This window comes from Pelophylax lessonae (assembly GCF_965119305.1).
Source record: "Pelophylax lessonae genome assembly, chromosome: 11".
NCBI classification, from domain to species: Eukaryota; Metazoa; Chordata; class Amphibia; order Anura; family Ranidae; genus Pelophylax; species Pelophylax lessonae.
The window spans coordinates 234,846,864-234,862,740 of NC_138778.1; the positions used below are offsets into that span (position 1 = coordinate 234,846,864).

Sequence of the window (15,877 nt, forward strand, 5' to 3'; positions counted from 1 at the left end):
GTACACCAGGGGCCTCATCCTCCAACCTAACTTCAACAGTTCATCTACTACCTCCTTCTCCATATTGTGCCAGGCCTCAGGACATCGGCTGTAGGGGTGGCCAAGGTGCAGGCAGAGGTTGCACCTTATCGCCTGGGTGCAGTCCCTGGCCACATGACCCTGTCCCTGACATACCGAACATATTAAAGAGGAAGTAAACCCTCCTCTGCAAGTTGTACCTATAGGTAAGCCTATGATAAGGCTTTCCTATAGGTACTGTAAATATCTCCTAAACATGCTCTGTTGGTGCCGTTCCTTCAGAGCCCCGTGCCGTGACCGTCGGCTCCCGCGCGCGTGCGCGGGAGTGACGTCACCGAGACTCCAGCCAATCAGATGGCCGGATGCCGAAATCCCGGAAGACGGGCGACTGAACATGACGCCCGTCATAGATGTAAGCGGGCGGCACGGCGGGGACTCGTTCTAAGGTAAGTATTTCATAATGAGCTAGTATGCGATGCATACTAGCTCATTATGGGTTTCTCTTTCAGGTTGAAAAAAAAATAAAACATTTGCGTTTACAACCTCTTTAAGGCTGAACAGGAGGAGCTAAAATGCCCCTTTTCTCCAGAGCAGTTACACACTTTTGGCTGAACAGGATAGAAAATAGTCATCCTATCCCTCCCTATGAAAGCTGAGGAGGGCAGGTGACAGTCAACATTCCCATCCCTGGCCAACCTGACCGTTACTGACCAACCCCCAGTCCATATGCCACGTTCATCAAGGATTTTATCTGGCCTTGTCAAAACCTCACTATAATTCTTTAACCAGACCTCTAAGTCCTGAGAAGGAACACTCTCATTAGTGAGGATGATAGTTATCTTTTTTTACAGTTGACCTTTGTGAAACAGTGACTGGTGCTAGACCTTCCCATTCGGGTCTTGACCTGCACCGAGCCTCATATCGTTCCCAGAACATGTCAAGACCCTCTGGCCTGGTGAAGCTGATTGTGTACTCCCGGCTCCCAGCTAAGTGTATTAGGGCATAGAGGTATTTTTCTCCAAAATCATATCTACCACCACACACCTTGCTGGAGAGACTGCACCACCTTCCCATTTAAGAATGACAACATTACGCCTTGGACCCCCAGCAGAAGCCAGAGAACCAAGACCACATCCAGGGGTGCTCAAAGTGGCAGCTTGTGGTGGAAAACCCTTCTTGGAAGCGAAGTTCCTCTTTGGCTGTAGCCCTGGCTTGATTACATTGTCAGGAGCACAGCGTACCACCTGAGCAAATGTAGGCCTATCAGGGCCAAAGCCCCACAATGATGTAACTTTAGCTGGTATATTACTATTATTATTATTATTAACTGCTTGGACTGAGCCAGCAGGATTGTCCATTACACGCATATTGGTGGGATGGTGCATAACACCTGTACTGGAACAAATGCTTTCAGACACACAAACATCAGGTATAGTCACAGTTTCTGCTGCAGTACCACATGTCTCTTGATGTTCTGCTGTAGAGTCCTGCTCAGCAGCTGTGACTGGGCAAAAAGATTTGGGCTCAGCAAAAGTTGAGCAAACTTTTACCAGCCTGGGTGTCATTGGGCAACCCTTATCATTAGTCATGGTGCTAAATGACACAAAAACTGGCTTATCCATTACTTGGGGCTTGATAGGCTTTACCTTATAAGGCACATTGTCAGGTAAGTTCTCCTCGCCACCAAACACCAGCTGACCCCCCCCCCCCCGCATTGGAGACTCCATTGCCTGGATCACTCCCAGCATGCCTCCTGAGCCCTGAGAAGTCAATGGGCTGCTTACCTCACCCTGAGAGGGCAGTGGGTCAGAACTGGGGGGTCTCCACCTCCATCTTTGCCATCCTTGTAAATATCCTGTCATTACAAAACTTCTCCTTGAAAGGCCCATCATGGCCACAATGGTTTCCTGGTGTTCCACCCGGACTTTAGCCAATTGGATTTCCAAATCTATGGATCCATGGTTGTGGCAATACAAGCCCTCACACTGCTTTCACAGAGGTTTCAACTCCACTCTGAGTTTGTAGAGCATGTCTCTCTCCTTATTCAGGACCTTTATCCCGGCCACCACTTGCTCCCGAATGGACTCGGCACCTTCATCCTCACCAGGGGCAGAGAGATCCCCAGCCATAACTTGTAAGGGGCAGAGAGATCACCAGCCATGGCTTGTACAGGAGCAGAGAGATCACCAACCATGGCTGGTACAGGAGCAGATAGATCACCAACCATGGCTTGTACAGGAGCAGAGAAATCACCAGCCATGGCTTGTACAGGAGCAGAGAGATCACCAGCCATGGCTTGTACAGGAGCAGAGAGGTCACCGGCCATGGCTTGTACAGGAGCAGAAAGATCACCAGCCATGGCTTGTACAGTAACAGGAGCAGAGAGATCACCAGCCATGGCTTGTACAGGAGCAGAGAGAGATCACCAGCCATGGCGTGTACAGGAGCAGAGAGATCACCAGCCATGGCTTGTTCAGGAGCAGAGAGATCACCAGCCATGGCGTGTACAGGAGCAGAGAGATCACCAGCCACGGCGTGTACAGGAGCAGAGAGATCACCAGCCACGGCGTGTACAGGAGCAGAGAGATCACCAGCCACGGCGTGTACAGGAGCAGAGAGATCACCAGCCATGGCTTGTACAGGAGCAGAGTGATCACCAGCCATGGCTTGTACAGGAGCAGAGAGATCACCATCCATGGTTTGTACAGTAACAGGAGCAGAGAGATCACCATCCATGGTTTGTACAGGGTCAGAGAGATCACCAACCATGGCTTGTACAGGAGCAAGCATGTCACCCATCAGCCCAGGGGATAGCTGAGAGCTTCCAGCTGGAGAGGCCCCGCTGGCCTTCATGGCTTTCCAAGGAAGGAGCCGGGAGGGCTGAGAGAGATTTCACCACACTCCCCTCTCACACAGATCACCTGCACCAGCTTCAGACACACAGCAGGAGAAACTCCTCCCTCCTGAAACACCTGAGCAATGATATGGCACTTTTCCTCCCACTGACACCAATGATGGGGCACTATTGATCTTTTATTGAAAAGAATCAAGCAACATATTTTATACAAAAGTAAAAAACAGAACTATAGTACAATATTCCAACAAAAAAAACAAAGGAATTCACATCCATGTGCAGAATATATACAATATATACATAATCCACTTCCAACATTCTTAGAAAACTATTTACATAAAGCAGCAGAGAGGGCCTAAGAGGCACAACCCATCACCTATGTATGCAGCCATTTATCAAAAACTGAGCATTAAGAAAAAATCTAGGGTGATAAGAGACAGAAAGCCACACCCGGGAAAGAGACTCCTGGCAGTCAGGGAGGCTTGAAACCCCTCCACGCCTTCAGCCAAGCCCTCTGACCCCACTTGTCTCTCTCAAGCGCCCGAATCTTCCCCACCTCATGCAGAATGTCACACACCACCACCTGAACAGGAAGGATTTTACGCCGAAGGGTGACCTGACACCGTGCGTTCCATGTGTAATAACGGACTACTAAACTAACTAAAAAAAGTGTATCCAAACAAAAGCCCCCACCAGTATTGAATGCTCCGTACACCCACTCAGCATAACCCAGCCTGGAGAGGAAAGGAACACCGAGGGCCCGCCCAACCTGTTTGTATACCTCTATGTTAAAAGGGCAACGAAGCAGAAAATGGTCCATAGTCTCCTCCTCACCTGCACATTCCTCCCGAGGACAACCACGATCCATCCCACTGCGGAATTTCAAATTGCCCCGAACATAGAGCCTCCCGTGGAAGCACAACCAGGCCAGATCCCTGAATTTAAGGGGGACTCTAGCCAAATTAATCAATCTTAACCCTTCCCTCAAAATTGGGCCTGGGCAATCCCTTAAGGCCAGTGGGTCATGAAAGACTTCACTCAAGACTCGGCTCATAAGGACTTTCCTCGGAGCGGATCTGAGATCTTCAGCCGACAGTCGCCACTGCCGCAGCAACTTCAGACACGGAGCGACATAGGCTGGGAGCTGACCACGATGACCCCTGAGATTCTTCACTTGGCCACCTTCTTCCCAAAGTCGCAGAAAAGGCCTAAACCAAGATCTAAACATGCCTGCCCATCCAGGAGGTTCCACTGCAAGCATACTACCAATGTTAAACTTGAGAAATAGCAGTGAAAAGAAAAGAACGGGGTTGACCATACCTAAGCCACCCTCCCTCCTGGATAGATAGGTGACATTCCTCTTGATGGGGTTCAGTCTGTTCCCCCACAGCATCTGGAAGAACACACTATAGATCCTAGCATAGAGAGACACTGGCAAGATGCAGACAGGGCTGACATACAAGAAGATCGGTATCAGGTAAGTCTTAATCAGATCAACCCTTTCCCTCAGAGATAACTTCCATCTCTTCCAGCTGACCACCTTAGTATTGGCAACTTCCAGCCTGCCCTCCCAGTTTTTGAGGCCATAATCGCCAGGTCCAAATTCAATGCCTAATATCTTAATTTTTTCCTGGGGCACTGGAAAAGTGTCCGGGAGATCAAACCCCTCACCTTCCTTTCCCATCCAAAAAACGTCACTCTTTTCCTGATTGATCTTGGAGCCTGATGCTTCAGAGTACCGTGATGTCAGAGAGACCACCTCCTCCGCTTCATCTGTCCCAGTGACAATCACTGACACATCATCCGCATAGGCAACAACCCTCAAAGGCGGCTCACCCGGGATTCCCACTGGTACCCCACACAACATGCTGCTCTCTAGCCTCCTGATGAAGGGGTCGATTGCAAACACATAGAGCAGGGGACTCAGCGGACAACCCTGGCGCACCCCAGAACCAACCTCAAAGGACTGTCCAACCCAACCATTAACAAGAGGGAAGCTTTCTGCCCCCTTATACAAAACTTTTAACCAATCGACAAAACCACCCGGCAGACCGTACTTACTAAAGAGCAACCACAGGTACTCATGGTTGACACGATCGAAAGCCTTTGCCTGATCCAATGCCAGTAGATACTTTCCCCAGCCTGCAGCCCTGCACTGCTCCAAGGCCTCCCGGACAGCTAAAACCGCTGTGAAGGTGCTCCTACCCTGGATCGAACAGTGCTGATGGCGAGAAAGCAAAGACTCTGCTACTGCCGATAGGCGCCAGAAAAGTATCTTCGCCAGCACCTTTCTATCGACATTGAGAAGGCTGATGGGGCGCCAATTCTCAATCATCGAAGGATCTTTACCTTTTGAAAGAAGAATCACAGCTGAGTGTCTCATGGAAGGGGGAAGCACCCCCTCAGCAAGACAACTGTTAAAAATCTCTACCAAATGTGGGGCCAGAATAGACTTAAAGGCTTTGTAAAACTCAGCCGTCAGACCATCCGGTCCAGGTGACTTCTTGATGGCAAGCTGTTCAATTGCCCTCGTCACCTCTTCAACTGTGATCTCTTCTGTCAAATTCATCAAAGGGACATCTCCACCATTTAGACCTGGAATAGAGTCCAAAAAGCTTTCCATCTTGTCTCGGTCAAGCTCCTTCCTCCCAAGAAGTTCAGCATAAAAAGACCTCACGACCTCCAGGATCCCTGACCTGGACTTTGTCAAGGAACCTGTACTATCCTTAAGGCCAACGACCATCTTAACAGCTACACCCTGTTTGCAGTTCTGGTAAGGGTCAGGCGAGTGGTATTTCCCATAGTCCCGCTCCAGAACCAAAGAGGTATGCCGGTCATATTGACACTTCCTGAGGAGGATTTTCACTTCAGAGATTGCCCCAGGATCTCCTCCTCTCGAGACAAGAATATCCAGCTTCCTCCGCAAACGTTGGTAGGTCATGTATCTATTAAACTGTTTTTTATTGGCTAGGCCCCTGAAGAATCCAGCAATCCTCTTTTTGGTCAGCTCCCACCACTCAGCCTTGCTGCTACAAAAGTCCAGGATGGTCACCTGTGCCTGAAAGAATTCCTCAAAGGATTGTCTAACATGTTCTTCCTCAAGGAGAGTCGAATTTAATCTCCAGATGCCTTTGCCCCTCTGAGGGAAATCTGAAGCATTCAAGACCACAGATAGCATACAGTGATCAGAGAACTCCACCGCCTGCACCACTGGGGGTGAGAAAGCAGAGGCCTCCTTCAAAAAAAACCTATCTATCCTACTCTGACTATTACCTCGATGAAAGGTGAACCCTGTGTCATCCGGGAGGTGCTTAATGTGCACATCCACAAGACCAGCATCCCTAACCATACTATTTAAAAAAACGCTATCATATCCCAGCCGGTCATTGAAGTCCTTCCTGTCCTTGGGCCTAGTCACAGTATTAAAGTCACCTCCAAAAACCACTTGCCGGGATGTAAAAAGAAATGGCTTGATCCTTGTAAAAAGGCATTTCCTGTCCCACTTTGTGTGCGGCCCATAGATATTAATTAGGCGCAGGTCCTGCCCTCCCACAAGAACGTCTAAGACCATACATCTCCCAATCTCCACCTCAATAACCCGCCGGACAGTTACCATGCCGGTTTTAAACAACACCGCCACCCCGCCGTAAGGCTCGGCCGCAAGAGACCAGTAAGATGGACCATACCTCCACTCTCTCTTGGCCATATGAATATCTGCCAAGGAGGTGAGCCTAGTCTCCTGCAAAAATAAAATTTCAGCATCTAATTGGCTGAACAAAAATAAGGCCATAGAACGAGCTCTTACCGACTTAATGCTGGCGACATTTATTGTCACCACTTTTAACGGAGGGGGAACCGCCATTTGGGTTATTGGGTGGATTGCTTCTTAGCTCCCCTCTGCTGCTCATCACCAGAAGCCTCTCTCTTTCTTGAAGCCTCCTCCAACTCCATTTCAATTTCTGAATTCTGCTCAGAAGAATCCCCAGATGAGGAGATATCCCAAGCAGAAGCCCTAGAACGGTTGGAGACAGTCACTGAGGCATCCTGTCCCTGTTCCGTCCTCACCGTCTGTCTCTTCCGCCTCACAACCTTCCTTCTCTCCTCCAGGTACTGAAGGTCAGATTCAGAGATGCTTTCATCTCTTGTTTTCTTCTTCTTCTTTGAAGTCTTCACAGAAGACTTCTTTACAGAGGAAGCTGCAGCAGCACCCTTTTTGGTACCCTCTACCACTCCTGGTGGGTGGGGGGCTTCTTTAAGGTCACACTTAGGAAGGGAAGACTGATCGGGAATAACTGACTCAGGGGGCACAGACTTGGCAGATTCTGACACAAGAGGAGCCGGTACAGTAGGCTGGGGGGACACAGGGACAGACACAGAAGGAAAACTTACAGATACAGGAGGGGTGGGCACAGGGACTAGGGAGGGATCCTGCACAAGACCAGGGGGGTCAGTCACCGCAGAGGAGGGTGGTACAACAGGGGCCTCATCCTCCATCCTGTCCAGCCTTAACAGATCATCTATCACCTCTCTATCCATATTATGCCAGGCTTCAGGACATCGGCTGTAGGGGTGGCCAAGGCGCAGGCACAGGTTGCACCTTATCGCCTGGGTGCAGTCCCTGGCCACATGACCCTGCCCCCGACACACTGAACAGATCAGAGCTGAACAAGAGGAGCTAAAATGCCCCTTTTCTCCACAGCGGTGACACAGTTTTGGCTGACCGGGATAAAAAATGGTCATCCTATCCCTCCCTATAAAGGCAGAGGAGGGCAGGTGACGGACAACATTCCCATCCCTAGCCAACCTGACCGTTACCGACCAACCCCCGGTCCAGATGCCACGCTCATCATGAATTTTATCCGGCCTGGTCAAAACATCCCCATAATTTCTCAACCAGACCTCTAAGTCCCGAGCAGGAACACTCTCATTTGTAAGGACAATAGTAATTTTCTTCACTGTTGACCTTTGGGAAACTGCCACTGGCACCAGACCTTCCCATTCGGGTCTTGACCTGCACCGAGCCATATATCGTTCCCAGAACAAGTCAAGACCCTCTGGTCTGGTGAAACTAACTGTGTATTCCCGGCTTCCAGCCACATGTATCAGGGCATATAGGTCATTAGCCCCAAAACCCATATCTAAGATCAGGTCCACCACCATACGCCTTGCTAGAGGGACTGCACCACCTTCCCATTTAAGGAGGACTACGTTCCGCCTTGGACCCCCAGCAGAAGCCATAGATCCAATACCAGATCCAATGGTGCTCATAGTGGCAGCCCGCGAGGGAAAACCCTGATTAGAAGCAGAGCTCCTCCTTGATTGTAACCCTGGCTTGGTGATATTGCCAGGAGCACAGCTTACCACCTGTGCAAATGTAGGCTTATTAGGGCCAAGACCCCACACTGATGTCACATTATCAGGTACACTACTATTATTATTTTTACCAGCTTGGCCTAAACAAGCAGCATTATCAGTTCCACATATAATGGTGGGATCCACCATGCCTGCAATGTTATTAGGGATAACTGTTTCTGATGCAGTACCAGATGTTTCCTGCTGCTGCGCTGTAGAGTCCTGTTCAACAGTGACTGAAATAGTTTTAAGCTCAGCAGAAGGGGGGTTAATCGGCTCTTCTGGGTTTTGTGGTTCTTCAGCAGAAATGTCATTTTTTAAACACAACTTTTCCTGTTTAGAGACATCAGCAGCAGGCACAACATTGCTGAGCATAGGGGAATCACCCTGAGTGTCATTAGGAAACCCATCACTAGGCAAGGTGCTAAAAGGCACAAAAACTGTTTTATCTGTAAGCTGGGGCTTTATATGCTTTATTATATCAGGCACACTCTCAGGTAAGTCTTCCACATCACCAAACACCAGCTGATCTTCCTGCATTGGAGACTCCATTACCTGTATAACTTTCAACATGCCTCCTGAGCCCTGAGATGGCAATGGGCTGCTTACCTCACCTTGAGGGGGAAGGGGGTCAGAACCGGGGGTCTCCTCCTCCACCTCCATCTTTGCAAACCTCCGTTCATTGCAAAACTTCTCCCTGAAGGGACCATCCCTGCCTTCCATCATGGCCACGATAGTTTCTTGATGATCCACACGGACTTTCGCTAATTGGACCTCTGAATCCATGGATCCGCGGTTCTTGCTGAACAAGCCTTCACGCTGCTTTCTCAGGCGCTTTAAATCCGCTCTAAGCTTGTAGAGCTTGTCTCTTTCCTTATTGAGGACTTTGATCCCGGCCACCACTCGCTCCCGAATGGATCCAGCATCTTCATCCTCACCAGGTGCAGAGAGATCACCAACCACGGGCTGCACAGGAGCAGGGGTGCCATCCATCCGCCCAGGGGATGTCTGAGAGCCTCCAGCAGGAGAGGCCCTGCTGGCCTCCATGGCTTCCCCAGAAGGGGGCCAGGAGAGCTGGGAGGGATTTCACCTCACACCCTCTTACACAGATCACCTGCAGCAGCAACAGACACACAGCCAGAGAACCTTCCAGCAGCCACACCCGAAGCTGAATGATGGGAAACTACTCCTCCCACTGACAGCAATGATGGGGCACTATTCCTCCCACTGACACCAATGATAGGACACTATTCCTCCCACTGACACCAACGATGGGGCACTATTCCTCCTACTGACACCAAAGATGGGAAACTATTCCTCCCACTAATACCAATGATGGGGCACTATTCCTCCCACTGATACCAATGATGGGGCGCTATTCCTCCCACTGACACCAATGATGGGCTCAATATTCCTCCCACTGACACCAATGATGGGGCACTATTCCTCCCACTAAGAACAATGATGGGGCACTATTCCGCTCACTGATACCAATGATGGGGCACTATTCCTCACACTGACACCAATGATGGGCTCAATATTCCTCCCACTGACACCAATGATGGGGCACTATTCCTCCCACTGACACCAATGATGGGGCACTATTCCTCCCACTGATACCAATGATGGGGCACTATTCCTCCCACTGACACCAATGATGGGCTCAATATTCCTCCCACTAAGAACAATGATGGGGCACTATTCCTCTCACTGATACCAATGATGGGGAACTATTCCTCCCACTGATACCAATGATGGGGCATTATTCCTCCCACTGACACCAATGATGGGGCATTATTCCTTCCACCGATACCAATGATGGGGCATCGCTTGGTTCCACTGACCACAGTCTGTCCCACCCAAAACCTGAAGAACAGTGAACTGATCCTTTGCTTAGAAAGTTTGGGGACCCTTGCTCTATCTAACTCTTCTTTCCTGAAATACCCTGCCCTGCTGGAGGACTCTGTTGACTGCAGTAAACTAAAATCCGGCTGTTAGAGGATAATCTGCATTAAAGTTCGATTTTAGTTTATGGAAGCCAATCCAAAAATTCTTCGTGCTCCCAATTAGCTTGAGCTGGTAAGAATGGCTGGAATACCTCGGTGGGGTATTTGTCATTCTGCCACCATTTAGAGAGGTCAGAGAATGAATCTATTATCCTATCAGATGTGACATTGTACAGTGTACAGTGGGTACGGAAAGTATTCAGACCCCCTTAAATTTTTCACTCTTTGTTATATTGCAGCCATTTGCTAAAATCATTTAAGTTCATTCTTCTTCCTCATGAATGTACACATAGCACCCCATACTGACAGAAAAACACAGAATTGTTGACATTGTTGCAGATTTATTAAAAAAGAAAAACTGAAATATCACATGGTCCTAAGTATTCAGACCCTTTGCTCAGTATTTAGTAGAAGCCCCCTTTTGATCTAATACAGCCAGGAGTCTTTTTGGGAAAGATGCAACAAGTCTTTCACACCTGGATTTGGGGATCCTCTGCCATTCCTCCTTGCAGATCCTCTCCAGTTCTGTCAGGTTGGATGGTAAACGTTGGTGGACAGCCATTTTTAGGTCTCTCCAGAGATGCTCAATTGGGTTTAAGTCAGGGCTCTGGCTGGGCCATTCAAGAACAGTCATGGAGTTGTTGTAAAGCCACTCCTTCGTTATTTTAGCTGTGTGCTTAGGGTCATTGTCTTGTTGGAAGGTAAACCTTCGGCCCAGTCTGAGGTCCAGAGCACTCTGGAGAAGGTTTTTGTTCAGGATATCCCTGTACTTGGCCGCATTCATCTTTCCCTCGATTGCAACCAGTCGTCCTGTCCCTGCAGCTGAAAAACACCCCCACAGCATGATGCTGCCACCACCATGCTTCACTGTTGGGACTGTATTGGACAGGTGATGAGCAGTGCCTGGTTTTCTCCACACATACCGCTTAGAATTAAGGCCAAAAAGTTCTATTTTGGTCTCATCAGACCAGAGAATCTTATTTCTCACCATCTTGGAGTCCTTCAGGTGTTTTTTAGCAAACTCCATGCAGGCTTTCATGTGTCTTACACTGAGGAGAGGCTTCCGTCGGGCCACTCTGCCATAAAGCCCCGACTGGTGGAGGGCCGCAGTGATGGTTGACTTTCTACAACTTTCTCCCATCTCCTGACTGCATCTCTGGAGCTCAGCCACGGTGATCTTTGGGTTCTTCTTTACCTCTCTCACCAAGGCTATTCTCCCCCGATAGCTCAGTTTGGCCGGACGGCCAGCTCTAGGAAGGGTTCTGGTCGTCCCAAACGTCTTCCATTTGAGGATTATGGAGGCCACTGTGCTCTTAGGAACCTTAAGTGCAGCAGAAATCTTTTTGTAACCTTGGCCAGATCTGTGCCTTGCCACAATTCTGTCTCTGAGCTCTTCAGGCAGTTCCTTTGACCTCATGATTCTCATTTGCTCTGACATGCATTGTGATCTGGAAGGTCTTATATAGACAGGTGTGTGGCTTTCCTAATCAAGTCCAATCAGTATAATCAAACACAGCTGGACTCAAATGAAGGTGTAGAACCATCTCAAGGATGATCAGAAGAAATGGAAAGCACCTGAGTTAAATATATGAGTGTCACAGCAAAGGGTGTGAATACTTAGGACCATGTAATATTTCAGTTTTTCTTTTTTAATAAATCTGCAACAATGTCAACAATTCTGTGTTTTTCTGTCAGTATGGGGTGCTATGTGTACATTCATGAGGAAGAAGAATGAACCTAAATGATTTTAGCAAATGGCTGCAATATAACAAAGAGTGAAAAATTTAAGGGGGTCTGAATACTTTCCGTACCCACTGTATATCTGCTGGGGTCCCTGTTCCTCCTGCAATAGTCTTCTGCTCACGATCTGAGATAAGAATGTGGAGTTTTGTTTCTTAGCAACTGAGATGAGGAATCCAGAAGCTGAGGGACCAATGCTGGCGTGTGTGAGGAGCTTTCTCCAGTCTGCCATATTATATTCCTGTCGGAGTCTGTATTCTACGCCATCCGCCGACCCTCCAAGTCCCGGCTCGTTGTCTCATTTCTCATTGTGATTGTATCGAATGATCGGAGGAACATCATTCTGGAGGAGAACTGTCCACCTGGTCAGCTCTGACCCTGGATGGCAGTTAGAATGCAAACAAACCACTCCATCAATTTATGATCCCCACCTTCTCCACTCAGAATAATTCAAAGGTGGTGGGAATGACTCCGGGCATTTTCAGCAAAAGCAGACTGGAAATAAGTTTTACAAGGGCAAATTTATCACAAAATGAGAAGTTGCCCAGATCATCCTTATAGAAAAGGCAGAAGTATCTGAGAACCTATCTCTCCCTCAGATTGGGGTGTGTCTCCTCTCCTGTACATACTGCCCACTGTCATACCCTCCACACTCCTCTCCTGTACATACTGTCCACTGTCATACCCTCCACACTCCACTCCTGTACATACCGCCCACTGTCATACCCTCTACACTCCTCTCCTGTACATACCGCCCACTGTCATACCCTCCACACTCCTCTCCTGTACATACCGCCCACTGTCATACCCTCCACACTCCTCTCCTGTACATACCGCCCACTGTCATACCCTCCACACTCCTCTCCTGTACATACTGCCCACTGTCATACCCACCACACTCCTCTCCTGTACATACTGCTCACTGTCATCCCCTCCACACTCCTCTCCTGTACATACTGCCCACTGTCATACCCTCCACACTCCTCTCCTGTACATACTGCTCACTGTAATACCCTCCACACTCCTCTCCTGTACATACTGCCCACTGTCATACCCTCCACACTCCTCTCCTGTACATACTGTCCACTGTCATACCCTCCACACTCCACTCCTGTACATACCGCCCACTGTCATACCCTCTACACTCCTCTCCTGTACATACCGCCCACTGTCATACCCTCCACACTCCTCTCCTGTACATACCGCCCACTGTCATACCCTCCATGCTCCTCTCCTGTACATACTGCCCACTGTCATACCCTCCACACTCCTCTCCTGTACATACCACCCACTGTCATACCCTCCACACTCCTCTCCTGTACATACTGCCCACTGTCATACCCTCCACACTCCTCTCCTGTACATACTGCTCACTGTCATACCCTCCACACTCCTCTCCTGTACATACTGCTCACTGTCATACCCTCCACACTCCTCTCCTGTACATACTGCCCACTGTCATCCCCTCCACACTCCTCTCCTGTACATACTGCCCACTGTCATCCCCTCCACACTCCTCTCCTGTACATACTGCCCACCGTCATACCCTCCACACTCCTCTCCTGTACATACCACTCACTGTCATACCCTCCACACTCCTCTCCTGTACATTCTGCTCACTGTCATACCCTCCACACTCCTCTCCTGTACATACTGCCCACTGTCATACCCTCCACACTCCTCTCCTGTACATACTGTCCACTGTCATACCCTCCACACTCCTCTCCTGTACATACTGCCCACTGTCATATCCACCACACTCCTCTCCTGTACATACCGCCTACTGTCATACCCTCCACACTCCTCTCCTGTACATACTGCCCACTGTCATACCCTCCACACTCCTCTCCTGTACATACTGCCCACTGTCATCCCCTCCACACTCCTCTCCTGTACATACTGCCCACCGTCATCCCCTCCACACTCCTCTCCTGTACATACTGCCCACTGTCATATCCACCACACTCCTCTCCTGTACATACTGCCCACTGTTATATCCACCACACTCCTCTCCTGTACATACCGCCTACTGTCATACCCTCCACACTCCTCTCCTGTACATACTGCCCACTGTCATACCCTCCACACTCCTCTCCTGTACATAACTGCCCACTGTCATATCCTCCACACTCCTCTTCTGTACATACTGACCACTGTCATACCCTCCACACTCCTCTCCTGTACATACTGCCCACTGTTATACCCTCCACACTCCTCTCCTGTACATACTGCCCACTGTCATATACTCCACACTCCTTCTGAATTCTTTCCCCTTCCTCCCACATCTCTCTCTTTGGCTTTGGTGTACCTCCCCCTTCTTAATTCTCTCTCTCCTCTCCTTAATTCTTTCTCCTCGTATTTCTCAGATTCTGGTGCGTCTTTTTACCAATTCTCTCTCTTCTTCTTCTTCCTAATTCTCTCCTCCTAGCTCTCTCTTCTCCTTCCTAATTCAGTCTCCTATCTCTCTCTTCTCCTGCTTAAATTCGATCTCCTCGTATGTCTCTCTACTCTTCTTCCTCATTCTGTCTCCTCGTATTTCTCTCTTCTCCTTCTTCCTAATTCTCTCCCCGTATCTCTCCCTTCTTCTTCCGAATTCCATCTACTCATATCTCTCTCTACTCCTTCCTATTTCTGTCTCTTCGTATCTCTCTCTTATCCTTCTTCCTAATTCTCTCCCCGTATCTCTCTCGTCTCCTTCCTAATTCTGTCTCTTTGTATGCCTCTCTTCTCATTCTTCCCAATTCAGTCTCCCATATCTCTTCTTCCTAATTCTGTCTCCTCGTATCTCACCCTTCTCCTTCTTCATAATTCTCTCCCCGTATCTCTCTCTTCTCCTTCTTAATTCTGTCTCTTCGTATCTCTCTCTTCTCCTTCTTAATTCTGTCTCTTCGTATCTCTCTCTTCTCCTTCTTAATTCTGTCTCCTCGTATCTCTCTCTACCCTTCTTCCTATTTCTGTCTCCTCATAGCGCTCTCTTCTCCTTCCTCCTAATTCTGTCCCCTCATATCTCTCTCTTCTCCTTCTTCCTAATTCTGTCCCCTCGTATCTCTCTCTTCTCCTTCTTAATTCTGTCTCCTCGTATCTCTCTCTACCCTTCTTCCTATTTCTGTCTCCTCATATCGCTCTCTTCTCCTTCCTCCTAATTCTGTCCCCTCGTATCTCTCTCTTCTCCTTCTTCCTAACTCTGTCCCCTCGTATCTCTCTCTTCTCCTTCTTAATTCTGTCTCCTCGTATCTCTCTCTTCTCCTTCTTCCTATTTCTGTCCCCTCGTATCTCTCTCTTCTCCTTCTTCCTATTTCTGTCTCCTCGTATCTCTCTCTTCTCCTTCTTCCTAATTCTGTCCCCTCGTTTCTCTCTCTTCTCCTTCTTCCTATTTCTGTCTCCTCGTATCTCTCTCTTCTCCTTCTTCCTATTTCTGTCTCCTCGTATCTCTCTCTTCTCCTTCTTCCTATTTCTGTCTCCTCGTATCTCTCTCTTCTCCTTCTTAATTCTGTCCCCTCGTATCTCTCTCTTCTTCTTCTTCCTAATTCTGTCCCCTCGTATCTCTCTTCTCCTTCTTCCTAATTCTGTCCCCTCGTATCTCTCTCTTCTCCTTCTTCCTAATTCTGTCCCTTCGTATCTCTCTCTTCTCCTTCTTCCTACTTCTGTCTCCTCGTATCTCTCTCTTCTCCTTCTTCCTAATTCTGTCCCCTCGTATCTCTCTCTTCTCCTTCTTCCTATTTCTGTCTCCTCGTATCTCTCTCTTCTCCTTCTTAATTCTGTCCCCCTTGTATCTCTCTCTTCTCCTTCTTCCAAATTCTGTCCCCTCGTATCTCTCTCTTCTCCTTCTTCCTATTTCTGTCTCCTCGTATCTCTCTCTTCTCCTTCTTAATTCTGTCCCCTCGTATCTCTCTCTTCTCCTTCTTCC

At 48.7% G+C, this 15,877-nt stretch overlaps 1 protein-coding gene across 1 annotated transcript; it reads right to left on the minus strand.

Moving 5' to 3' along the window:
• Positions 1–1,453: 1,453 nt before the first annotated feature.
• Positions 1,454–6,662, minus strand: LOC309567511 (uncharacterized protein; the record flags this gene model as incomplete). Its single annotated transcript, XM_082272895.1, has 2 exons — positions 1,454–1,522; positions 6,039–6,662. The coding sequence occupies 2 exons, from the start codon at positions 6,660–6,662 to the stop codon at positions 1,454–1,456; spliced, it is 693 nt and encodes a 230-aa protein (XP_082129021.1).
• Between the last annotated feature and the right edge of the window lie 9,215 nt (positions 6,663–15,877).